The sequence below is a fragment of the Egretta garzetta genome, unplaced genomic scaffold (assembly GCF_000687185.1).
Source record: "Egretta garzetta isolate BGI_Z169 unplaced genomic scaffold, ASM68718v1 scaffold190, whole genome shotgun sequence".
In the NCBI taxonomy this organism is placed as follows: domain Eukaryota; kingdom Metazoa; phylum Chordata; class Aves; order Pelecaniformes; family Ardeidae; genus Egretta; species Egretta garzetta.
In genome coordinates, this window is record NW_009258272.1 from 895,857 (window position 1) to 921,466 (window position 25,610).

The 25,610-nt window shown below is 46.3% G+C and overlaps 1 protein-coding gene across 1 annotated transcript; it reads left to right on the plus strand.

Annotated features, from left to right (window-relative positions):
• The first annotated feature begins 16,839 nt into the window (after nucleotides 1–16,839).
• On the plus strand, nucleotides 16,840–25,604 carry SLC25A25 (solute carrier family 25 member 25). Its single transcript, XM_009634831.2, has 10 exons — nucleotides 16,840–17,080; nucleotides 19,604–19,730; nucleotides 19,819–19,906; nucleotides 20,691–20,802; nucleotides 21,531–21,689; nucleotides 22,462–22,614; nucleotides 22,743–22,850; nucleotides 23,076–23,243; nucleotides 23,663–23,813; nucleotides 24,246–25,604. Exons 1-10 carry the CDS (start codon nucleotides 16,922–16,924, stop codon nucleotides 24,428–24,430), a joined length of 1,410 nt encoding a protein of 469 aa, XP_009633126.1. The 5' UTR covers nucleotides 16,840–16,921; the 3' UTR covers nucleotides 24,431–25,604.
• The last annotated feature ends 6 nt before the right edge of the window (nucleotides 25,605–25,610 follow it).

Genomic DNA, 25,610 nt, shown 5'->3' on the forward strand with positions numbered 1-25,610 from the left:
CGGCAGCAGGCGCCGGTTTGCTTGCGTGCCAGCACCTGCACCCGGTTGCCTTCGCCCTGCCTTACCGGCGGGCCACCCGAGTGTGCCCGGGCGTTCGTGTGGTGGGAGACGCCGCTGCTCCGCACCGTGCCGGGGAGAGCGCTTGGGCGTTTCTGGGCGCTCCCCTGAAAACAACCCCGCTGACTCGAGCACTAAACCCGCAGAAATCAGCTTGCTTGCTACCTGGAGATGTGTACCGTCTTAACTGCCGAAATTTAACATTGAAAACTTACTGCTTGGCCAGGAAGAACCATAAAGACAATCCTCTTTGTCCAGGTCTGAGGGCTAGGACGCTTGCATGCTTGCTTAAATTTGTAAAAGATTTTTTGGAAGGGATAGGTGCAGCCAGGTTGTGGTGCAATTTTCCTTGCATCATTGAGTTTCCTCACATCAGTCTGTCTGGCACCATGTTGCTACTCAAATTTCTTGCCCGAGATGGCTTATACGTACCAAACTGTCTTGTCTATTTTAAGGGGTTTGGTAAATACCTTAAAACGTAGGAAGGGCTGCTGCATTTGTATAGTTTGCACATGGAGTATACAAAATGTGCAGCGCGCTGACTTTCTGCTTCAGTATTGGGAGCTGCGCGCTTTTGTGGTCACAGCTCTTTGTGTGATGTTGTACACTGATGATTCTAGGCTTCAAAGTTCAATGTGATGTTGCTCTATTTAATTGTAGTTAGTGTAGTTTACATCAGTATGAATCGGAGTACTGGGCTTGTCCTCAGTGCATGGTTTGCCCCTGCCTAGTCTCTTTATTTTATATGCAGGTCCATAAAAAAGCTGAGTATCTTGGGAGGATAGTAGATAAACGCATGGGTGCAGGCAGGGATGTGCCATCTCGGAGTGCCTCAGCCCTGCAGGAAGGTAGAAGAGTTTAAGGATAACTTCTGAGTCACTGAAAAGACATCTAATTCAAGTGACAGTTTTTATTCCCTCCCTGCTCTGGGAGTGGTGCCCCAATTTGTCTGAGGGCTTTAATTGCATGTATTCATCCCTTCCAGAGTTGCCAGTTCCTTTCTAACTTTGAATTTCAAATATCTTAACTTCTAACGTTTCTTTTTGGTTGGCATCTTCCTTGCTGCTGTGAAGTATGAGAATTCTTTGGCAGTGTGAGGATCTTGTGAGTGGTTTAGTTGTGCTGTTTCTATAAATAACATTAGTGCCATGGTGATTTTCTGCCTTGTGCATTTCGGTAATGAAATCTGATTATGCCATATAAATCACCTGTGCATGCCCCGTGAAATGCTGACCTGCTGCCACCCGTGGGTGCCGAATCCTTTACCTCTGGCAAAAGTCTCTCATCCACCAGAATGCTCTGTGCTTACACCTGCACGCCTGTCTCGGTTTGCGTCCCCTTTTCTTCCTGGGCATGTTATTCAATCCAGCCTGACATTCTGCAGGCTAGGAGGATGCACCATAAAACAAAATGCCTTTTTACTTCCCGGCAGATGGTTTCTTTGCTTGCCACGCTGCAGGAGCGGCTGAGAGGAACCGTTCTGCAGGGACTGGAACTGCTCTGTTGGAGGGAAGCGCTGTCTGGATGCTGCTTAACAATCCTGTCTTTCTGCTGAAGCCCTTGTCTGTCAGTATTGTTCCTCAGCCCTTTGCTTCCTCTGCCTCCTCTTCCGCCGCGCAGGAAGCGGCTGGTTAGATGAATGGAGTTTGTAAAGCATTGTTAGTATTGCAAAGCATCCCCTTCAGCAGTGTAAAAAGCGTCCGTTAAGAACAAGGATGCAGAGTTCAGAACTCTGAAGTTCCAGTTAAACATGTGGGAACTGTCCTCGGAGAGCTGGCTAGAAAACTTCTGCATTGTGTAATTTTTAGGAAAGTCGGATAAACTTCCTGTTTCCCAGGCAGTTCTATTAATAAAGTCATTCTTTTTTCTGCCCCATCCTTAGCTAATAATGGCACCTTGACGCTTGAGATAACTAATGTGAAGTCACGCTCAAGAAAAGTGCTTAAGCGTCAAGACAAAAACCTTTTTGATGTATCAGTGTTTGGAGACCAACTTAGGCATAAATCACATGGATTGCTTGTGATTAGTAAATTACTTGATGGCTCTGGTGTGTTTTATTTTTCCTTCCATGCAACAGTACATTTGATATGGGAGTTACCTTCTACCATTTGGGAGACGGATGGAGAAAATATTAGACTCGTAATGTGAGGTTATCGCCAATCTTAGCTGTGAGTTGCTAATCTCTTTGCGTCAGTAGGCTAAAAGTCCTTGTGGTAACAATAATAGTTTTGGGCTGCAACTTGAAAAGAAAATGAGCAATATTTTGGGTCCTTCAATGCTTGAGAGTTCTTACTGAGATAAAACCCTTTGTAGCATTCTTGGAAAATTGCTGCCTTCTGTTTTAGAGGCGGCCTTCTGTGGTGGGGGACAGAAGGGGTTGTACTTAAATGTCCTTTGAGGTGGAATTTGCTTATGTAAACGATGTGATTTTTTTTTAACCCATGCTGTTATCTTTAAACCATTTGACAAATACAGTCTGCCAAATCACTGAGCCTTCTAACGAAATGCTTGTTTGTGCTGGTTGGGATGAAGCAATTCACATACTGCACTTTGAGCAGTAAAGTGATAACCATGTGAACATTTTTTTTAACAGCTTTCTTGTACTGCTGTGTAGAGGGGTAGGTTTGTACTGCTAAATCACATCTACCTCTGGAATTGTCCATCTCCTTTCACTATTACTTTCTGACTTCCCTCGTGAAAATATTTCTATAGACCTATGGAACTAGAAATATGCACTTAATGAAAATACGGGTAGTTGAACCGGAACTACATTTTCTACTTCATCTTTGGAGATGTCTTATTGTTGAAAGGATGTATAATTGTAGTATTTGTGTATTTGCTAATATAACTGTTTTCCCACTGATCCTGATTAACTGCAGGGCTGGAGTGCTATTCTAAAACCTCATCTCTGCTGAAGTTCCAGACAGTTTGAACTGGTGGAATTCATCCCAGCTGCCTAAAGACAGACTGAAGTGGTGAACTTTGCCTGCAGCTATCTCTTCTGTGGTGGTGCTGAGCATCTTCTGGTGGACTAATTCTCTCGGCTTTAAGAAACAGAGCAAACATAACCCTTGTCTCTTTTCAGTTGCAACTGTCCAGCTGCCTCTGCTGTTAATGATGATGTCCTCTGTGGCCTTGTGAGGCTTTCTTCTCCCGAGTTCATATATGTGACTGCCTATTGCTGCCTCGGTATCAGCTTCCCTATATGAAACTACATCAGCTCCCATTCTGCTGAAATCTTCACATTTGCTTTCATCACCTCTTTCTTTGGCTGGTATCTCCTCTCTGATTTGGTGCTCCAAACTCCCACACAAGTTCTGTTGTTCACTTTTTGTGTGCTGAAGAAGCATAACTGCACTGCTGCAGCCGGACTCTGTAGTGTTCTGTTTGCTTCAGGCCTCTCCTCTGAATGCTTTTGCTTTTTAAGTATGAGTCTTGGACTTTTCCAGCTGTCAGAGAGCACTGTACCTATGCTGTTCTTGGATAGCTGATCAGTTAGTTCTTTCGCAAGTGACTCCATGGATGGGTTGAGAAATGCATTCTATTGCAGCAGTTGCAATGGTGAAAAAGTTTAATCTTATTTCTGATCAATACTTTATCTTCTATCATGACGGCATGTAGTTTGTCCTTTCAGACTCTCTGTTTCTGTAACTATTTTACTCTCCAAGACTTTTGAATACTCTGTATTATACTCTGCATAACGTACTAAAATTCTCAGCAACTGTAAGGGGCAGAGGAAGCAGGGAGTCTTTTCCGTGTGATGCTTTCACCTGTTTTCCATTCACAGTCATCTGGAAAAAGAGGACCTGAGTTTTTATTGCTTTACAGAAGTCTGTTTATGATAAAGAGCAAAATTCTAATACTGTTCTGTAATATAGACTGAATTATCTCTTCAAACCTATATACATTTAGATACAACATCTTTATGGCTTATGTGTCTTGAATCCTGCTGGGGCAATCGTGGAGCTTTTAGCCAGGCCTTCGTAATTCATCATGAAGGGTTGAGCAACACCAGGTCACATCAAACAAATCAAGCAGTGTTACAGTTTGAAATTCCAGTTGATGCCCTTCCTTCTGCTGACAGGTATTTGCCAACAGCTTCTTAACCACTCATCTCCTGACTAATCCCAAAGGACAAATGTGGATACCCTGAACCAGTTTAACATAAGGTGAAACTGCTTTCAATAGCATGTTAAATAACTCCACACGTTTATGTATAATGTGCATTAAAATAGCAAGCAGAAAGGATCATATTCGCTGGGTCCGTAGGGAATGGAGGCCTGTTTTGGTCTTTGTAAATTATGAAATGTGTGGTTTCGTGAAGGCCCTGTTCTCATGCACTTGGGAAACCTGGTGCAAGAGCAGAACTGTAGGTCAATGATTTAGTTGTAGATAAAGCCTTTAAATATGTGGTAAGCAGGTGAGTTGGTGTGAATTCTGGGTTCTGTTACCTTCTCTGATTTAGGCATGCTAAAGACGCAAATGAACTCTTCGTAATCAATCAAATGACTTCTTGACAGATGTTGAAAAGACTGTGAGAAGAAATACAGGGATTGGCTTTGGCACAAGCAAACTTCTCAGTGTGGTGTCAGTTATTAATAGACTTGGCCAGCAGCCTCATAAAGCGAGAGCTTTGCTGGACTGGAGGGTGCGCTGTGACAGCGAATGTCCGGGGAGGCTGGCTGGCATGCTGGCTGCCTGCGTTTGTCACTGCCCAGGCCCAGGGCTCTTATGGGGAGGGCAGGAGGAGAGTGATGCTGAAGACCAGGGAATCTCACGCAGTAATGGTGAAAGTCTTTACTCGGACTCTGTTCATCAGATATGCCTTAGTGTGATTAACGTATTAAACTGGCAGTGCATGTCCACTTGTGGTCAGGGCAGATTGGAGGTGAGTGTTTTAGATGCAAATATATACAAGAGAAACTTGCTCTTGCATAAGTTTACTTTGCATATAAACAAACAATTGTGGATTAGGCAGGTGCTGCTTTATGTTCATGTACATACAGGACCAGGTATATAACTCTTGAGAGATGCAATCTTGGGACATTCTTCCAGGATCATTTTTTGCCCTACCTTGCAGCAAATTGGAGAAGCCTGGTGGTTCTCAGGTTTATTCAGCTGAAACCTTTGTCCTATTTGCAGAGTGATAATGAACGAAGGATACTGGCTGACCTTTGTGAGACGGAGATGCAACTTTGACTTGAGTATATCAACTTTAAATGTCGATGTTGCGTGAGAGTCTCTCTTGCAGAAGGGCATCCTGCATGTCACTCACGTGGCCTTGCCGTGTTGTTTCCTGCAGGATGGTGTGTAGTCTGAACTCTGTAGAGAAGTGAATGCCTGTGGGATCCCCAGAGCCCCAGTGAAACGAAACAACAAAACAGATCCAAAGCAACTGATTGTGCCTGTGTAGAATATGCAGCAGGGCTTTGGTCTTTCAGTGTGTGTTCTGTGGGGCATTATTTAGTGACCAGGGCTAGATGCCTTGGTAAGTAGTGGAAAATGTCTCCTTATCCTCATCTGCATTGGATTATTAGTCGCGTTACTGAGACAAGGGCAGTTAAAACCACCCCAGGACTTCAGTATACTTATTTTTTTTCTTTAAAAAGAAACAAAACCAATGATGAACATGGCTAAATATTGAGCAGAACCCTTACATGGTTGACAAGTGTTAATAAAAGGACATCAAAGCCATAATAAGGACTCACCCTCCTATTTGAGAGCCGTACAAAATGGTGATGGTGCAGTTCCGTGCTCTCTGTTGCATATATTATAACATGATATGGTGTTTGGAGGAGGAGAAGGGGGAGGGTTTTTTTTTTTTCCTTCAGACCTACTTGTAGCAAATGGTAAATGAGTCTTTGTTCTTGTTCATGTCCTATTGCTATATTTGTCCCTCTGAATGTGGGACACGAGCGCTCTTTAACGATGCCCCAGACTTTGTCTGGAGTGGAGAAGCATGGCTGTGATAACTAGCGTCAAGGTAGAAAGGCAATGGAGACATCTCAGTTTTCCTAAGTTACGTGCAGCAAGCTGCAGGGGAGTTTCTGGCAGTTAAGGTGGCTTGCGGTGGGGAATTCTGCTGTAAGAGAAATTGTTGGAATTTTTCGATTGTGAGTTGCTTGAAAAGGCAAAGCTGTTTGGTATGTGAATATCCATCCTTTAGCCTAAGGAGAACAGGGGCTGTGTGAGAGCAAGCCTGGGCCTGGGCTGCTGGGGGGCCATAATTTCTCACAAGCTATTTTCCTGGTTAACTTTCTAGTGCAGTGAGAAGCTGACTTTCTGAGTACTAAGGATGCCCTTTCTCTTGGTCAATCCCCGGTTCTTCATGTGATACGATAAGACCTCGGTGGAACTTGCTGTTCTGGGCAACGGCTGCGTATTTCCCCCCTCCCTGGCCAGGACTCTCTGTATCTGGCACTGGCCTCCAGTTGCCTTAATATATCAACTAGAATAGCTAATCACTTGTGCCAGGGTTCCTATAATGAAGTGACCTGGGTTTCTTTGTAGCATTCCCTGAACTATGCTGTGTCACCTTAATATATTAACGTAGTTGAATGTCACTAGACAGTTTAATTATTTAAACAGCAGTGGCCAAGATGTTTAAATTTTTATGGCGTGGTGCAAGAAGCACCGTGCAGGGTTAACTTTGGCTTTCTAAAAAGTGGGAAGTATTTACTTTTTTTTTTAAGTTTTGTCTTTCAGAAATTGCATTTGAAGATAAGAGGTAGTTGATAGAGTCATGGTGGCCCATCCCAGCTGGGGCAGGCTGGGTGCTATCTCTGGGTGGCACACGTGTAAGCAACATTCCTTGGGGTGCTTCCAGGAGAGCTCCCAAAGGAGATGAGTCACTGCTGATTCCTGCGGGGTCACCCAAGGAACTGGAGACGTCGACCGCGGTGGCAGCTCTTCCTGCACCAGAGGAGGAGAAGGGTCATTGCTCGGAGCACAGCTCCCTTCCCTCTGCCCCCCTTTCTCTTCACCCTCCCTTCCACATTTTTTACGTGTTAGCTAGTTGTCTGGTGACGAGGCTCACATTCTTGCTGGAAAATGCTGTGCATTTACTCAAAGTCTTCTAGAAGCCACCTTAAAGCAAATAGCCTGAATTTGAATTTCTGCCTGGTACTACCAGGCTGGAAAAGGCAAGTGCCTGTTTGAAAACTGGAGTTTCAAACTGAGCAGGTACTAAGATGTGGCCTGCATGATGTGGCTGAGGAGGGTAAAAGATACCTTGGGTTTGTGGCTTAAAACAGAACCTCCCTCTGACAGCTCTCAGTACTCAGGAAAATGCTGTTTTAATTAAGCAAAACGCATCAATCTCTTGCTCTTTCCTTTCTCCTTTGTCTCTGTTTGGATAGATTACGCGACTTTATCGTCGCCTTCTCCTCCAGCTATCTAATGATTATCCCTTTTCGTGGTGTAGGACTCTGAGGCCAGCTGCCACAGGCACCTTCTGTCCCCAGTGACTGGTGCTCTGGCTGAGAGCCAGCTCTCGGATCAGTCCTGAGGCTTTTCTGCCTTGGAAATCCTGGGCTTGGCTCATGGATACAGCTGGAATTGGAGGGCTGACTATCTCCTAATGCAGCCTAGGCTGGGAAAGCTGTTGTCGTGCGGTGTAGGTATTTGTTCATGATTTCTAGAAAAAGTGAATTTTTGTTCCTCATCTGTTCCTTTGTGTCGCTGTTCAGGCTGGACTCACGCTATTTACTGCAGCTTTTCTTATGTGTGAATGATTCGGCTTCATGGTGGTGTTGGTAGCATAATATTGCCCTACAAATTCCCTGTAGGAGAGCCGTTGTCTTGCCTCTAGCTATAATTATTTTGCCGTTACTAGGTTTATTATTCTGACCTAATAAAATTCCCCACTTGGTGAAAGAAATGCCTTTTTTTTTTTTTCTTTCTTCCTAAATAAGATTAGAAAAGTCTGTTCTCAAGGAGCTGCGTGGATTAGTGTGGTGGCAGAATTCCTCTGAGGTTTCCTTTAGTAAGGACAAAGGCCAAGGAAGCATTGCTAAGTTTCTGCTTTAATTGCACCCCAGGCATGTAATTTCTTGCACAAATTATTATTTTACTGTGCAATCTCTGCATGAACAAAGGAAGATGGGGTCCCTGCCATGCACACATGGCTAAAGCTAATACTGTGCAGAGAAACTGTAAGAAATAGTGTCCAGTAACACCAGCTGGTGTAACGGGCCCTTGCGAGTAGCAGCCCAGCGTTAAGTGACCACTGAGGACAAATCCAAAGCCCCACTTGGGTGCTTTGCCTTCTGTATTGTGGCCTGTAGCTCTGTGAGCCAGCCTGCTCCCGTCGCAGGCAGCTCTGATGCCCTTTCCACAGGCAGTCAGGCTTTTTTGGACCCCATCCATGAGTAGCCTCGACTGGTTAGCCCAGTGGAAAGCTCTGTAATTTCTGGCTGGGTTAATGAGGCTGTCGGAGGGGCACAGGAGCAAGGTAAGTACAGACCTGATGTGGATGTGCAAGACGACCTCTTAGCGGCACTAAGCTTCAGATCAGTTCACTGCTGCTTGTGAAATGACAGCCGTAGGCTGACAGAAACTGATTTTGAAGAACTGTACCCAGTTCAGAAAATCTGCTTTGCTCCTCTGGCTTGAGATTGTTAGAAACTTTCAAATGTCATCTTAAAGGATCTGAATCACTGCGTTTTAGAAAGTAGTTTAGCTTTTGTGCTTGCCGTTGTGATGACTGGCAGTAGCTCAAGGTAATCGAGGCATGACAAAAATTCCTCACTCTCTTCTGCCTGTGCCTGAGCCTGGGCTTCTGACTACATCCCAGCTAGAACTGGACTGTGCCGTTCCTCAGAGAGGGACCGGGCTTTCCCTGCACCTTCACCCTAGTGTTACCATCCCTGAATTTTGTGGGTTTTTCTGTTTTGTTATTTTTGTGTGTGTCAAGTTTTAAGGTAAAAAACTGTTGCATACTGTATGTAGACGTTGTATTTAAACAGCATTTTTTTCTTCTTAAGTAACTCTGAAGAGTAGTTGCAGAAGAATTCTTTAATGTGATGTCTTCTATGTGCTTGACTCTCACTTTTTCCATTACTCACGTTGGCTAAAGGAATTTAATGAGTTCCCAAAAGTGTGATGGTTTGTGTTCCTCCTCTAAAATTCATTTGCAAATTGGCTACTGAAAGCTTGCAGTCCTTCCAAGTTTTGGATTAGATTTTCATATCCAATATCTGTAACACAAAAGTTTCCTACAAGTCCTTTTGAGTCTACAACACTCAAAAGTTAAAAGCTGAAAACGGAGGTCCTCTGCTTGCCGTGGACCTTGCTGTGCTACTCTGGGTAGGGAGATGGCTGATGGATGCTGTGGTCTGTACTTATTTATCCTCAGTGTTAAAAAACCCAAACTGTTCTCTTATGGCAAAGTCTTAATACTTTGGAAAGCGAGGCATGCAGTGCCCTCTGTCTGTAGGTGCAAAAGGCAGGCAAGGACCTAGGACTACAAAGTAAGTTGTTGGTACTTTAATCTTTGATTGCTTTAATTACTACAAAATGGAAAATGAGCCCTTACTATCTCCAGCCGTTTGTGCCTGCCAGATGTGGGCTGCTTGGTTCCACCAAGGTGGGTTGGCTTTCCCGGTGGTGCCCTGGTGCCTTACAGCCGGGGCTATGAGCAACGGCTGCTGCGGCAGCAGAGGGAAACGTGGCATTTCTTGTAGAAATTCAGGGAATGTCATGTGTTCTGTGATTATATATTGATATATCCTGGTCATCCTGCTCTAGTTCGACCTGCAGCTTGGCTAATCCTACCCTTGACTGTATGGTTACAGACTCCTTCAGCAGAACTCGGCCTGTTTGACTAATCGGCAATAGTTTAACCACAGCGTATTAGATCTTGCATAGCTGAGTAGCTGTAAATGCTGTGCAAGCGTGTTGCTGTGTGAAAGCCAAATGGCAGAAGCACAATGCAGCACCAAAGAGCTATTGTAATGACGGGTGAGACTATAATAGACCAGGGAGAGAGGGTGCAGTTAGAGGTTAATTCAGCCATGGCTGGGAAAAGCCGGCTTCTCTCCGGAGAACCATCTGGTCCTCTAACAAAGAGCAGCAGCCGAGGCTGCCGAGCCCCCGAAGCGGGTACGTACAACACCTCTATCAATCCTGCGCTGGCGAATTGTCTCTGGGCCGTGGCTTCTGGCTCGGATGGCTGCCCTCCCTGCCCGTACCTGCCCGACGGAGCTGGCGGGCGCGCTCCTCTGCGGGGTGCTGAGGACGCGCTCCCGCCCGGCTGCGCGCGCTGCCGTGCTCCCGAGCACCGCAGTGTTGGGAGCGAGGATTGGCTGGGCACTGCTGCAGTGGGGACGCAGCCTGGGTGTTCAGCCTCGCTGCTCGTCTGATGTGCTGTGAGGATGAGCTGGGACGCGCGGGTTAATTGGCAGCTCTGAGAAGCTTCTCTCGGAGAGGTTCATTTTTAGCTTTCCTCTTAAGCGCAGCGTCTTGGCTTCTCTGTCCAAGCAGTCTCCAAAGCTCAGCGTCTCGGCTTCTCTGTGCCAGGGGTCTTGTGCTTTGTCTGTTGCCATCAGATTTCTGAGGCTCTGGTACAATGAGCTGCTTGTCAGGCCAGGCACGACTGCAGTAGCAGCAATTTCAAAAGGCAGGCAGGAAGCGTCCGCAGGAGCGGTCTGTAAAGAATCCGAGCCCGTGGAGTCGCTGGGTTGAAGCTCCCGCTGGCTGCCGTGCCGATTCCCATCTTGGGGGTGCTTGGTAGTGCAGTCACATCATCCTTGGCAGCGGGCAGCTCCTGAGCACGCAGGGTTTCCCTGCCTGGGACGCTCGCTGGAGCAGCAATGCTGCAGACCCTTTGGCATTTTCTGTCTAGCTTCCTTCCCAGGGCCATATGCCAAGGTCCTGCAGATGAAAAAGAGGATGAGGCCAGAAACACCACCCCACTTCCAGGCCCCGGGGAGAAAGGGCCAAAGATGTTGGGGAAGCCACAGGACAGAGGGACTGATCCCACTGAAAGGAGACCAACTATCCTACTGGTGGTTGGACCCGCAGAGCATTTTCCAAAGGTAACGGGATATCCAGGGGCCTGAGGAGGGGTTGGCGCACACGACAGCGGAGTGTGTGGTCTGCCGGGAGTAGGGGTGTTGCAGATGGAGTGTGCGAGTAGCTCTGTGTGTGTGTGTGTGTGTGTGTGTGTATTTGGGGAGGGGGGAGAGGGACTGGAAAAGTGAGCAGGGTCCAACGCGTCTGTTTGCTAGAAGGGAAAAGTGGGGGGACCAGGGGAATGACTGTGAGGAGAGGAGATGATTTAACCTTTCAGACTTGATGTTCAAAGCCGGGAAGAAAATGCTGTTTAGGGGCAAGGAGGAATATGGGGGTCTCGAAGGTTCCTGGGCAACTTGTAAGAAGCATGACCGAGAGGGCAGGGAATGATAATGCAGGTTAGCGGCGAGTCCCACCCTTGCACTGGAGACCGGCAAAGGATCAAATAGATCCTAAAATGTTCCGGAGTCAGTCTCTGGTAATTTGGCAAGCCTCTGGAGAAGCTAGTGTGTTTTGAGCAAATGAGTAACTGGCTGTATTATTTGAATGGCAGAGCCGGGAAGAGGGGAAAGCCTGTCCCTGGGGAGCGAGCGGGTGGCATAAGGGAGAGACCGAAATCTGCGTGAGGATGGGAACTTCCCGGGGGGGTGGGAGAGCGGGGAGGTGGTGGGTGCGCACAATTGGCAGAGAATAAACGCTGAGGCTTTGTCTGGGGGGAGGCGAACAAAGCTGCTTAGTTTAGTGCCTGGGCTCCTAGCACGGTACTGGCTGACTGCAATTCTGGTTTATTTTTGATGGGGAGGGAATGCTGTCCATCTCTCCTGAGGATGGAGTAGTCAGCTCTGACTGCATGTGGTTCAAAACTAAGGGTGTGACCTGGGATTAGGGGAGGAGGAGTTGGGCATAACCCCTGCGAGTGGTGGGAGTTTGGGATAACACTGAAGGGCTCTAGCGGGGGTAGGTGTGCATGACTTGCAGGATCCAGTTTATTTGGCAGGGACTCAGGCATGGATATTGCTATGAGCTTTCTCTCTAAAATGGGGGACGAACAGGTTCAGGTTGTAGAGAGGATGAATCTCCTTTCTGCTGGCGTTTTGAATGGAAGGAGGCAGGGTGGCATTTTGCATTCTGAGGAGCAGAAGCCACTCCCTGCTTGAATCAGACTGACAAAATCTGCAGGGACTTTTGCCTTCCTTCCTGTCATTAGCAGTTAGCACTGTGCATCCTCTTCAAAAAGGGGAGAGCGTGCGTTTTGAGGAGGACTTTTGTGCACAGAGGTTGAAGAAGGACAGAGGCTCAGGACTGAAGGAGGTTGTGATGAAAACCTTGAAAGCGTAGGGCTGAGAAATCTCTGGTGTCTTCCAGGGGAACAATGGTCCCTCAGTCAGGGAGAGTCCATCTGTTCACACCTGCAAATGGAGCTTTCTCTGAAAGCCGATACCAATCTCCTCTTTCCTGTGTGACCCTGGGAAGTTTTGCTGCATAGGAACCCTAAAATTGGCTAACGGGGAAACACCTAGAGAATAAGGATGTGGTAAAATGGAGTTATTGCAGCTTAGGAGGTAACTGCCCATCTGCTAGGAGGTTGTGACCGTATAATTTTAGCCTGCCCTGATTGTAAAGTAAAACACAGCATAAAGCTCTTCTGTTGAGGATTATGTGGATATGTTTTACCTTGCAATTCAGGCCAGCTAATACTGCATCCAGCCATCGTGGCTCAGCTGATGGACAGTAACTTGTTAAGCTGCAATGACTTGTTCGTTCTTGATCAGATACCTGTGTTCTAATTACCCATCTGAAGGAGAAGTGTTGCAAAAAGTCTCCTGTAGCCTTAGGGATGGTTTATAAACCAATATGAGCAAACAGTATTATTTGGTGCTTAAAGAAAATGTGGGAGACACACAGCTTTTGTTCTCTGCCACTGAACGTCTGTGACCTTGGGAGAAACCTCTGGACTGGTATGCCAATCAATAAACTTTGTTTTGTAAAAACACCTGTAATTATATCTGCTAAAAATACACAAAATATCATGCCTGATGCTTGGGCTACTGTAAGGAATATGTATGTGCTTCCTAGCCCTGGCTTTTCAATCTTCACATTGTAGTTGGAGTGTTTCTGCTCATATCCTTGCTTGAAGGTGATGATTTCAACACGAGGTTGTTTCTGCAAATGTGGGAGAAAATACTGATTGCAAATGTGATGTGTTGGCCCCTGTTGTGTGTACACAGGAGAGAGGTATGATCTGCCCCTGATGTCACCATCTGGACTTGTAACTTTGGATCTGTGTGTTGTCAGTGGAACAGGTCACCTTTCCTGGGTACCTTTATGTCAAATTCCCTGTAGTGTTGTCTGCCTTCCCCGGTCTGTATCCTTCCCCTTGCACAGCCTTGGCTGGCTGCAGCTCTTTACTTTGCTGGGGTCTCTTAAATGATTAACTCCCCTCCTTCATACACTTTACACTCTTAGTGCTTTGTGAGGACTTTCTGTACTGTACAATTAATTATAAGCTAGTTTCCAGAAATTAAAAAAATACCATGTCAGCGGAACCTAGTGAAAACTTTGAGCAACAGCGGTTCTCTCCCTGGCCCATGGTGTACTCGCCCAGAAAGCCGTTTTGCCCGTGGAGGAGGATGTTAGTTATGCGGCTGTGACGCTCATTGGCACTTGATATTTTTAGAGACTTTTTTTTTTTTTTTTTTTTTTTTTTAGCAAAGTAAATTCAAAATTAAACAGCATACTTTCCTGCTCCTTGTATGGCTGCATCCTCCCATCCTTTGGGCAGTACCTTCTGGAGCTGATGTAGTAAATAGGTGATGAAGCAGATGCCTAGAAGAGTACAAATGACTTGGAAAAGTTAGTGTTGGAATGACAGGGTGTTGAAACTGGTAACTTGTGCAGCATTTAAATAGGAACCAAATCCTATAAATAAAACGGACAATGAGTTTGCAGCTTCCTTAATGGCAAGAAAAGCAAACCTTCTGCAGAATGAAGGCGGGACTCATCTAGTCCTCCCTTTAAGCAGAGGAGGGTATCAGCTAGGCTGGCTTCACATCACCAAAAATGTGTAGGTCCAGCTCTGCCTTCATTGGTAGAATTGGTGGATGGAAGAAATACCAGGGAGGAGTGACTTGGAAGGACTGACTTTATTTGGAGCTCTGTGCCCTGTCCTTGGTTTGGTCAGGAGTAGACAGTGCTGATGAGGGCTGTACTGGCCGTAGCTCACGTCTGCAGCCCTGGGGTGGGTGTGCTGCTGCCTGCAGCGGTGCAGCCCCATGCACACTGCAGGGGCTGGGGGAGCGGGGCCGGCTGCGTTGTCTGAGACTTGGGTGGTGACCCCATGCCAGTTGTGTTCAAGCAGCACTGATCCCTGCAGCTTTGGAGAGCTGTCTTGCATTTGAGTACTTCCAGGTTTACCAGGATTCTTCTAGGTGAACTTTAAATACTTGTTAATGCCTGTTTAAGTTCCCTTTGTCATTATAACCAGAATTGCTGGTCTAAACTTCATTCATAATCTGTCTCTCCTTCTTAGCTCCCTGTCCTGTAATTAATACCCTGCTTAAAATCAGCTTTCTTAACCTCATTACCTTTCTCCTTCCCTCTGACGTAGGTAGTAGGGCTTTTTTTCCTAAAATGTGCAGATTTTGCCTTTTGTCTCTAGCTGCCAACTCCAGACAGAGTTTATTAGGAAAATCTGCATCATGTTGGCATAGCAACTGAGCTGCCAAGCAGCTATAATAGTGATGCTTGGCAACTCGTGGGAAGGACTATGGAGGATCTAAAGGCTTGGTGGGGCAAATCTGAGTTGTTCACTCACTACCTGGAGCTGGGGATGGGTGAGCTGCTCGCCTCGGTCAGGCTGCTGACGGCGTTGGCTTTTGACTGGTGGGATGTAGCATTAGGGTGCTGCTTGAAGTTGAGTCTCAGCTTGGTGGGAAGGCTGGGGTGTGCTCTTGGCATGCATGTAGTGAGCTGCTGTAGCTGATCTTTAAGAGGATCTGGAGTCCCTGCGAAGATCCTGTTTTCGTGGGGAGAGACGTCAGCAGGGAGTAGGTTAAGCCTGGTTAGGTAACGCGGCAGCAGTGCCATGGTAGGTGAGGTGACAGGGGGAGGGCGTAGGAAACCGTTGCAGGTCACGATTCTCAAGAGTACCGAATTGCTGTGAGTCATGATCTATTAAGCTTTTTTCTTTTTTAAAAAAAAGATAAATCCTGTCATAAAGCCCCAGATTAAATATTCCCAATTTGTGTGATTGACATGCAGCTCCACAAACAGCTTATTACAGACCTTGGCCTTTCTTTAAAGAACAAAATACCATGGTAAAGATGCAAAGCCCCTTTGTGCATTAGGATCTGAGGAGGGGAGTGCTTATTGGACTTTGCACTGGCCAGGCAGTCTGTTTAAACAGAGCAAATACAAGAAAATGTTGCCGTGTCCACAGTGGTGGGGAAAGCTGTTAGCTGGACTGGCTTAAACCAGTTCAGCAAACATGCTGTGTTACTTCAAGCGCAGGCAGGATAATAGTGCTCTGGTTATTGGCTATGGGATTTTGCATCTTCCTTGTACGATAGCTTCTCTCTGAGGAATACCAAGACTATGATTTTATTTTAAAATTAATGTTAGCAATTAGTAATTCTGTACTGAGCAGTATTGTTACCTGCTGCACTTCTTTGGTACTCTTGCTGTATTGCTAGGTGTTATCCCATACATCAAACTCCACTAAATGCTCAGAAGCCTGTAATTATATCTGCATTAAATGATGCATGTGCCACACTCCCTCTCCAGCCTGGCTTGCCCCTGATGAAAGCTCAGGAACTTGCTTACAATGTGGTTAAATTGTAAATGGTGGAAACTGGAAAATGTTGTTCTGCTCAGGCCACTTCTCATTATAGCGCATATCCGACTGCAATGTTTAATTGTAGTTGAGAGAGGAGGAAAAACTAGTAAGCTGTTGTAATTGTTGTGTGGATGCTTAGCTAGGAGGCTTTGAAGCAACTGGGTCTGTTTTGAAGCGTGCCCTTGATTTTGGAAGTTTTCTGGGTATCCAGCACAACAGCAAACCTTCTCCACAGGCTTTTTTGCTGCCCATATTAGTAACTGCTGAGTGCTGCAGAGGAGGTCTCGGTATGCAGGAGTTGCCTGCTCCCAGCTGGCACAAGTGTTTTTGGGAAGACTTCCAACCAAAGCCAATCAGCTCTGGCATAGCAAGTAACCGTACAAAAGTGGAATGTTGAGGCTTTTGTTTCAGCTGGATATCCCAAACGTGTATGAAAGCAGTAAGTGGGTGGCATCTTGCTTTTACTATGTTTTTAGAGGAAGAATTTTGGGAAGAGGAAGACAGTGAGAGTCCTCCTATGTTGTGTGGTGGGAGAGGTTATGATCAAGACCGGTCCCTACTGTGCTGCGTGTGTAAATCCCTGAAGTGGTGAGCACAGCATCAGAAAGGACCGTTCGGATGTAAGGAACAGCAAGTGAGCGTCTTGGATGTTGGCCAAAGCCTCTTGGGTTAAATGAGACGCCTGGTAAGAGTTAACTTGCGGGAGTGTGATGTAAGGTCTTAATGGGAGCCTGCTGTTGAGCAATGGGAGGCAGCTCACATGCCTCCTGCCTCCTCCGGATCCAGTGTCTTGCTGGCAGCGGGGTGGGTCTGTACAGCCACGGCTTCCCTTTTAAGTAGAAGGGCAGGGCTTGGACAGCCAATCCCACCAGAGCCGGCTGCGCTCATAGGCATGTGTCATGAGATTTGCTGGCATTTCCTTTCCACTACGCACTGAAATTAGCTCGGGGAATCATTCAGTTTTACTTCCCTTCCCGGTCAGTGTGAGCAGGGCAGCTGAGTCTCCGGCTCAGAAAGATGCTCTGCCTCTGTCTGTATGTGCCAGTGTTCGGGGAGTCACAGACGGAGTTTGAATACTTTGAGTCGAAGGGGCTGCCGGCTGAACTCAAATCTATCTTCCGACTCAGCCTCTTCATTCCTTCCCAGGAGTTCTCCACCTACCGCCAGTGGAAGCAGGTATGGCCCCGAGGGAGGAACGGGTGGGAGCAAGCTAAGGAGGGGTGGTCTCCAGCACCCCAGTGGCTGGTCAGAGGGGGAGAAGTTGATGATGGCTCTGTCGTAATAGCTGGGTACAGCATGGATACAGTTCTCTTGCCTCGTGGCAGGGATTGCCAAAGGAGCATGGAGTGGGCTTTTTTCTTTTTGATTCTTTTGGCTTGAATGTGATGAGATTTCAGTGCCTTTAAGACCGTTTAAACCAGTTAATTTGATGCAAGTTAAAGAGCTTTTCCAAGCTACGGTTTCTTCTGGCCTTTAACGTTTCACATCCTCTTCCTTTTCCTTCTTTTACACCCTTCCGCCTGCCCTCCTTCTGATGGGGGGTGTGTAATCTCATGTCAGCTCAAGCCGAGGCAGGTCTCGCCCCGGTGAATGTGAGCAGGTTTGTGCTATGAGTGGGAGAGTGGCTGAGGGCTGAGCCGGGGGAGGTTGTGCAAGAGCCTTTCCCTTCACTGCAGAAGGGAGATGCACTAAACCTGCGGAGCGCTCTGTCCGACTCTGCATCACACCCTTTGCTTTTGGCTCGCTGCTTCGGGCATGATTTTCACGACCAGGCTGTAAGGAGCCCAGACAGCTGATTATTGAACAACAAAGCTGGGTTGAGTTTTTATACCTTTGTGCAGACACACAAGCAGGAGATGTAGCAGGCTTTAAAATGTGTGAGGTCCCAAAGGGTGCTGCAGGGGCTGCGTTATGCAGGTGACCATAGAAACGCCTGCAGCCAGCATAGCTGTTAATGAGCAGTTCTGTCTACGGAGATTTCATATTTGCTGTTAACGGTGAAGAGCTGCAGGCAGATACTTGTTCATATCTCTGGAGAAGATACTGGGAGCTTGGCTTTCTCACCCTTCACATGTGTTGCAGGTTACTGTTCGACAGGCTTGCAGCATTTGTGCTTTGCACTCGTGGAGGAAGGCAGCTAGCAGAGCTAGGCAGCTTTTATTATCTGCGGTCTTTGATCATGCATTGCACATCTCTGCGGTTATTAGGGGTGTGCTGAGAGAATGGGAGCAGTTGCACAGTTGCGTCTCCCTTACAGTGCCTCTGAATTATTAGTGCCTGTCAAGTGGTTGGGGGTTGCCAGTCAGAGGGAAGCCCTGATTCAGCTGTTCAAGGCCAGCCTGCTGACATGTGAGGGGTGTTGGAGTAACTTTAGCCTGCCAGTTGAACCTGCGGTCATATCTGAACTTTACAACAGTCATATGATAAATTGCAGGTTAAGAATACTGGGCACACCTCAAAGGTCAGGGCAGCTGGGATAGCACTTTCTTATTTAAGGCTCATATAATGATTAGGAATAATCCTCATAGCATTAGGGCTAAAGTGACAGGACTTGGTGGGGTGGCAGAGTGTTTTAGTATTGAAGTAATTTAAAATGGCATTGAAACAAAGACTTGAGGCTTACAAAGGGGACTGGTACTCATAGGCTGAGGAAGTATCAAAATAAGCTTAGGTTTGCCTGTTACCTTTGAAGCCTAAACACTGAACACAGGGTGAGCCTAGTGTTTGATCTCAGCTCAGAGCTTCCTTAACAGCCCACCTGCTGTTTGCATACATGTTACAAGAATTAAAACAAAAATTTAGATGTTGCAGTAGACTGAATCATACCTCATTTAGTGTTGCTCACTGATTCATCTTGAAAAAGACTGTCAAAGGCAAGTGGCTGAACAAGAAGGGGACTAGGAACTCCCTGAGCCACATTCTTGCAGTCCGGCGATCACCTCTCCTGTCAACAAGTAGCCACGTGCCCTTAGATAGGACAGTCCGTCTGCTGTTGCCTCATGCCAGAGTGAGTTAATTAGTCGTTTACCTTGTCCTAGATGTCTGGCACAGAGTCTGATCTTGATTTCAGCTTTCTCCTACTAAGAACCTTTTCTTGTTCTATATGCATCTCATGGAAACTTGTATAATTAAAGCACATAGCTCCAGGGTGCCTAAACCAGTTCATAGGGGTTTTTATCTTTGGCTGTGTCCACTAGAGCTGGACAGGCTTTTTCTGGTTGGGGTTAGTTGTTGCCAGAGGGAGCTTACTTCTCTAAGAATCGTAGTAGGCATGAAATTCCTTCTTCTGTTCAGGTTTTTTTATCACCTGAAGTTTTGTGATTAATTTTTTGTGCAAAGGTGTTGCCTCATACGTAGTTCAAGAAGCTCTACAAGGGCTGTGTAAGGTGTTAATCAAGATACAGGACTGAGATTAGACACATGATACTAGCAGAGTATCCCTGATAAAACCATGAGGTATTTCATCTGCGTAGCTAACTTTGGGAGACAGTTGCCTGGAATCAGGTGACTTTTACACTACTGCTTTGATCAAATTTCTTTGAGGAATTACCATAATTCTGTTGGCTACTTTCTGGAGGAAAAGTCAAAGTTGTAGGAAATGATCTTTGAATATGGGAGAAGGGCAGATCTGTTTGAATGAACAAAGGAACTGACAGTTTTTGATTTTTTTTTTTTTTTTTTTTTTTCTTTCCTGAACAGAAAATTGTGAAGGCTGGAGACAAGGACCTGGATGGACAGCTGGATTTTGAGGAATTTGTTCACTATCTCCAAGATCATGAAAAGAAGCTGAGACTGGTCTTCAAGAGTCTGGATAAGAAGAATGATGGTAAACACCTTTCTCATGCTCATGGACAGACCACTGCATGTGTTAGCTTGTAACACGTATACTTGAGCTCACTGGCTTATCTTTGCAGGCCGTATTGATGCCCAGGAGATTGTACAGTCTCTTCGGGACCTGGGAGTCAAGATCTCTGAACAGCAGGCTGAGAAAATACTGAAGAGGTGAGGATTTGGCTGTTTCTTCTGTTTTACTGTTGAGGGGGTTAGAAGAAAGTGTAGGGACATGGAACCCATCTCCTCTTTCTACCCTGTACACTTTCCAGAGACTTTAGCTCCTACCTTTTTCCCTATTACTTTTCTCTCTCCCTCCCCTTTCCCCCATGAATTGACACTTACAAGGTCATAATTCATTCTGGAGAGTTACCGTCAGAATCTCTTATCTCACGGACCTGTTGTGGGGAAGTGCTTGCACCTGAGCTGATTTGCACCCCTGTCTGATTGTCCTGCTGCCCTGAGCTTGCTGCTTTGGAGAGGGACTGTGCAATTGCTCTTTGGAAATGCTGAGTGCTTTATGCGTGTGGCAGTAACATGTTAACAACCACTTATTTGTGCTGTTTTTTCCTCTTTCTTTCCTCTGCTACCTTCCCTCTGTCTGTTTGCCTGTGTGTCAGAATAAGGACGGGACACTTCTGGGGTCCTGTCACCTAGTAAGTATTATTTTCCCTTCAGTGTCAGCTATGTCTGTAAGTTTGGTAGGAGGGGGTGCAACTAATCCTTTGGGTCAGTTAAAGGGGAGAGAGAGGGGAGGAAAAAGGGAGCCTAATTCTACCTCTCTGCAGTGTCTGAATAGAAGATTTCCTAGCTTTGTCTTGTGTCTCTTTAGAAGTCTTTTAGTAGTTGCTTTGCAAAGCGCTTTTTGGTGTAGGCCTGAATAATCAAAGGGAAGGGGAGGAGGAATTTGTCATCCAGTGGGAGTCTGTACTCATCTAATGATAAATCTTTTTAGCATGGATAAAAATGGGACAATGACAATTGATTGGAATGAGTGGCGAGACTACCACCTGCTGCACCCAGTGGAGAACATTCCTGAAATCATCCTGTACTGGAAGCACTCCACGGTAAGAAATGGTTCCTCCACAACAGGTCTTGGTCTTTTCCCAGCTTCTCAGTCAGAGTCCTGACCCCCAGGAGCTGCTATCAGCAGTCCCCATCTTTCTCTTCATGGTTCAATAGCTGCCTTGTAGCCCTGAAGCCCAATTGCTTCCTGTCCTCTCCTGTTATCTTGCCACCTATCACTGGCACGGCTTCTGAAGTTTTTGATAACTGCATGTTCTGCAAGAAGATGAGGGTGTTCGCTTGGCTTGCACCTCTGAGAGCTTATACCAGTGGCCAGCCCCTGCTGGTTCAGGACCTGTTAAGACTAGAAACTGATTTGACAGGCAGCCGTCCTTCCTGGAGATATTTCAGTGTGTGTAAATAGCATGTAACAAGATTAAACTGGCTGCGAGCTTGGAAGGTTCCAGAGAGGTCCAGCTCTTTCGCTGTGCAGCTGCCTGCAGTTGGTCATTTTGTTCCTTACTATGATCCACAGTATTTTAATGCAGGCAAATGTTCAGCAGTTGCCAGCTCCTTGGACAGAAGTCTCTAAATGTGAAGGTTCCCTTTGTGATGTGCTCTAGCAGTGGCAGTTCCTGTGGCCAGACACAACGGTTAATGGCTATAGATAAGCTGCTGACTTGGAATAAGTGTATCCAGTACTTCAATGCCTAGCACGGATAAAGAGCAATAAAACTTTGGCAAGATCACTAGCTGATGAAACATTTCTCAATGCTTTATACTTTTGCAGATCTTTGATGTAGGAGAGAATTTGACTGTCCCTGATGAGTTCACAGTGGAAGAGAGACAGACAGGGATGTGGTGGAGACATCTGGTTGCAGGTGGAGGTGCAGGTGCCGTGTCCAGAACCTGTACAGCTCCTTTGGACCGCTTGAAAGTGCTCATGCAGGTATGATGGGAGCAGTTCCAGTTTGTTTGAATACCCAGGCAGATTCCTTTAATATTCTTGGAGCCCCAGGAGATGATAATGTTCATCAACACAGTACAGCACTCTGGCCAGGATTAATCTCGTTGCTCTTATATTGCTATTTCTGAAAGCTGTTTGGATTATTTGAATGATCAAAGTCATGTTAAGAAGTTATTCTTCATTGACTAGAAAAAAAAACCAGAGAGACTTTTGGGAGGTAGACCTGTGAAAACTGTCAGTAGTTAGAGAGCTTTGTGGTTTAGAGCACTGGAAAACTTGGGGTTTGGTGAAACAGGTTCAAGTCTTGTGTTTCCATGAGAGACCCTGAGGTCATGAGAGTTGAAGTGGTTATGGTGGTCAGCTGGCAGAGCTCATACTCAATATAAATATTATCAGTGTTAGAAAGGAGTTACAAAAACTTGATTTTTAGCCTGCTTTGTCATTGTACCTGCTCTTGAGCCAGCTGAGAGGTTTACCCTGGGTACCTGATCCTACGCTAGGTATGAGAGTTGCCTATTTAACCTTTCCTCCCATTCCAGAGGGAGATATTGATTAGTTTCATTAGTTAACACTAGACTTCGCAAAAAAAGAAAAGCAGCTTGATTTCCTATTGTAGAAGTTATCTGAAGGGATTAAAGCCTTGGCAAATCTCTGGATAAATAAAAAAGCGCCCTTTTGTCCCTGGATTACAGAGAAACGTAGAACTGTCGTAATCAGGACTGGAACTAATCCAGGCTTGTGCTCTCTCTCCCAGGTTCATGCCTCCCGCAGTAACAACATGTGCATTGTTGGCGGTTTTACTCAAATGATCCGAGAGGGTGGACCAAGGTCACTGTGGCGAGGGAATGGCATCAATGTGTTGAAGATTGCACCGGAATCTGCCATTAAGTTCATGGCCTATGAGCAGGTGGGTAAAAGGGCACAGACAAGTCTGGCTGCAGAACGGTTTGCAGAAGGACAAGCTGAAAAAAACCAAAAACAGGCAGCTGAGATAAGTCAGCGAGCCTCAGTGTCTGTCTGTCTTGGCTTCTACAGATCAAGCGGTTCATCGGTACCGACCAAGAAATGCTGAGGATTCATGAGCGGCTGTTAGCTGGTTCTCTGGCTGGGGCCATTGCACAGAGCAGCATCTACCCAATGGAGGTGAGGCAAGTGGCTGATCATCCAGCCCACGAGGGGTCAGGGCAGGGTGCCAAAATGGAAAAATGTGGGTAGAACACCAACGCTATTATAGCTTAATTAATGAATTCTCAGAGATGCTATCATGACACTTGCTGACCATTGTGCTCTTAAGAATGATATTGTCTATACGTTTTTCTCCTATTGATTCTCCTGTATGCCTTCATGGTATTTATTCTTGTCTTCTAGGTTCTGAAAACACGGATGGCTCTAAGGAAGACAGGACAATATTCAGGCATGTTGGATTGTGCCAAAAACATCCTTTCGAAGGAAGGAATGGCTGCCTTCTACAAAGGCTACATCCCCAACATGCTAGGCATCATTCCGTATGCTGGTATTGACCTGGCAGTCTATGAGGTATGAAGCCTTTAACCCATTGTAGGGCTCTGCTGCTTGTGTAGCTTTATCCCTGTCGGACCTGTCAGTTACTACAGGAGTTTAAGTAATTTATCACAGCTTTCCTGATCAGCCTTATGGGGGGGCACAAATGGACTTTTTAGGTAAAATGGCCTAAAAGATAATCCAATACAACGATTCTCCTTGCCTAGTCAATATCATGCATGGTCCCTTGTTTCTTTCTTTTATGAGAAAACCGCAGCAGAAAATTAAAGAAAGGATTTTCCCCAGGTACTACAGTAGCAATAGCCCAAAAGATTTGGGAAGCCTCTGGCTGAATTTGCAACATAGCTTTCTAGGCCTTTATGCTAGATTTTTTATGTAACGTGTTGTTCATTTGATTTGCCTCTTCACTGCTAACATCTGCTTGTTCCTTCCAGACACTAAAAAATGCCTGGCTGCAACGCTATGCTGTCAACAGTGCTGACCCTGGAGTCTTCGTTCTGCTGGCTTGTGGCACCATCTCCAGCACCTGTGGACAGCTTGCCAGTTACCCGCTGGCGCTTGTGAGGACACGCATGCAGGCCCAAGGTGAGAACTTCTGGGAACTGTGGGAACTCCTGTCATGGTCTCTGAGCAGGGTAAAGGTCCTCTAGTGTAAACATTGCAACAACAGCCTTAACTGGCTTGTGCAGCTGAGCATCAGGCTATTTGTCATGCTGCAAGAGGACAGTGGACTTCGTGCTGCCCTTAGCATCTGGGCTAAGCACCTCCGGGACAGAGGTCCTGTTTTGCTTAGGAGTTTTGGGCTAAGGGTGTCTGCAAAGCAGTTTGGGAAAATGGCTGTGATGTGCAGCATGGCTGTGGCTTGCTGAGAATTTAGATGCTATCCCCCATGAAGCACCTCTGGTCTGTGAACATCCACAAGAAGCACGTGAATCAGAACTGCTCTGAGAGAGGTGTTACCTTCAAGTGTTTTCACCACATAGGCTGCATTATTTATTGTGGCTTTCCCTATTGCAGCTTCAGTGGAGGGTGCTCCTGAAGTGACGATGAGGGGACTGTTTAAACACATTCTGAAGACAGAAGGAGCATTTGGTCTTTACCGGGGTCTGGCGCCGAACTTCATGAAGGTGATCCCAGCTGTAAGCATCAGCTACGTCGTTTACGAAAACTTGAAGATGACTCTGGGCGTGCAGTCACGGTGACCAGGAGATGCTGAGGACTTTGAACTCTGAAAGCTTGGGGTGCAATCCCAAGACGTATAGCCATCTCTCATTCTGTGAATGTGTTGACACTAAGCTGACTAAGCAAAGCTGTGAAATCTCAGATAGTTTGTGAGTCAGTAAGGGGAGGGGGAGGATCTGATGTCCTTTACCGTGTTGCTACTCAGAGCTCCACATAAACCATCACGTGGTCCTTTTCGTTGGGCCTCTTGGGAGACCAGGAGGCGAACTCCTGGGAGAATCTTAAGGCGGGAGTTGCTGAGGTCAGTTCCCAGCAGTATGGCAGAGTAGCAAAGATCTGCGTAACAGGTCTGCGTTCAGCGTATTGTGTATACAGCGCTGTTTACCTGCAGATGAGCACCTTCTGACTTGCCGAAAGAGCTTCTTTTTCCATTCAGTTGTTTAACTTCCTACCCGTTGTTTAAATTTGTACAAACCTTGTGTAGGAGCTGCTGCCACACCAGGCTTGTTATTATGTTTACATGTATTCCTTTGGGTAGGAGACATTCATGTTCTGCTTCCAAGACTTGACATGAAATGTAACTTTGAACTATACTGGTTTTGAGGGCTGGTGGGCAGTTGGTTTATCCAGTTGGGCTGAAGGTTACTTAGGCCAGCCTGATGAAGAATTAGGATTATTTATTTTTTTATAGGTTTAAGTGTGTCTCATAAATCCACTAACAAGATGCACTTACTAACAGAAGCAGCAGACTAGAGCCTGCATGCCTGTATTCTTTGCATGCTGGGATTGGCTTGTCTTATACTCCGCAGGGGCTTGGAAAGGGGAAGGCAGGAGAGCCCTGGATGGACTGGCACCTTGATGCATGGCTTTAGTGACCAAAAGACAATATTTTATAGCTCCTGTGCAGTTGTGCTCCCAGCACGACGTGAGAGCCCCTGTGCAGCGTTGCATGGACCTCTGAAATCCATTCTGCCTGGTGCCGAGGATAGCTGGTGGACCTTTTCCAAACCCTGTGCCTACGCTGCTATCTATCTCTTTAGACCTCTTTGTAGATTGACGTTCAGGTTTGCATTAGCGGGATGGAGTCCCCAAGCCAGGAGTGTGTCTGCTGTCAGAAGGGGTGTTAGGGAGAGGGGCTGGTTGTCACTGGGAGGGGTGAGCTTTCAGTCCTGAAGACACGCTTGCTTTTCTTTCAAAGGG

What these genes read in the sequence shown, in the direction of transcription:
- SLC25A25 (XM_009634831.2), top strand. Translation starts at nt 16,922, where the DNA reads ATGCTCTGCCTCTGTCTGTATGTGCCAGTGTTCGGGGAGTCACAGACG. An exon ending in GCTTGAAAGTGCTCATGCAG is followed by an intron (nt 21,690 to 22,461) that starts GTATGATGGGAG and finishes TCTCTCTCCCAG; the next exon opens with GTTCATGCCTCCCGCAGTAA. An exon ending in GACACGCATGCAGGCCCAAG is followed by an intron (nt 23,814 to 24,245) that starts GTGAGAACTTCT and finishes TCCCTATTGCAG; the next exon opens with CTTCAGTGGAGGGTGCTCCT.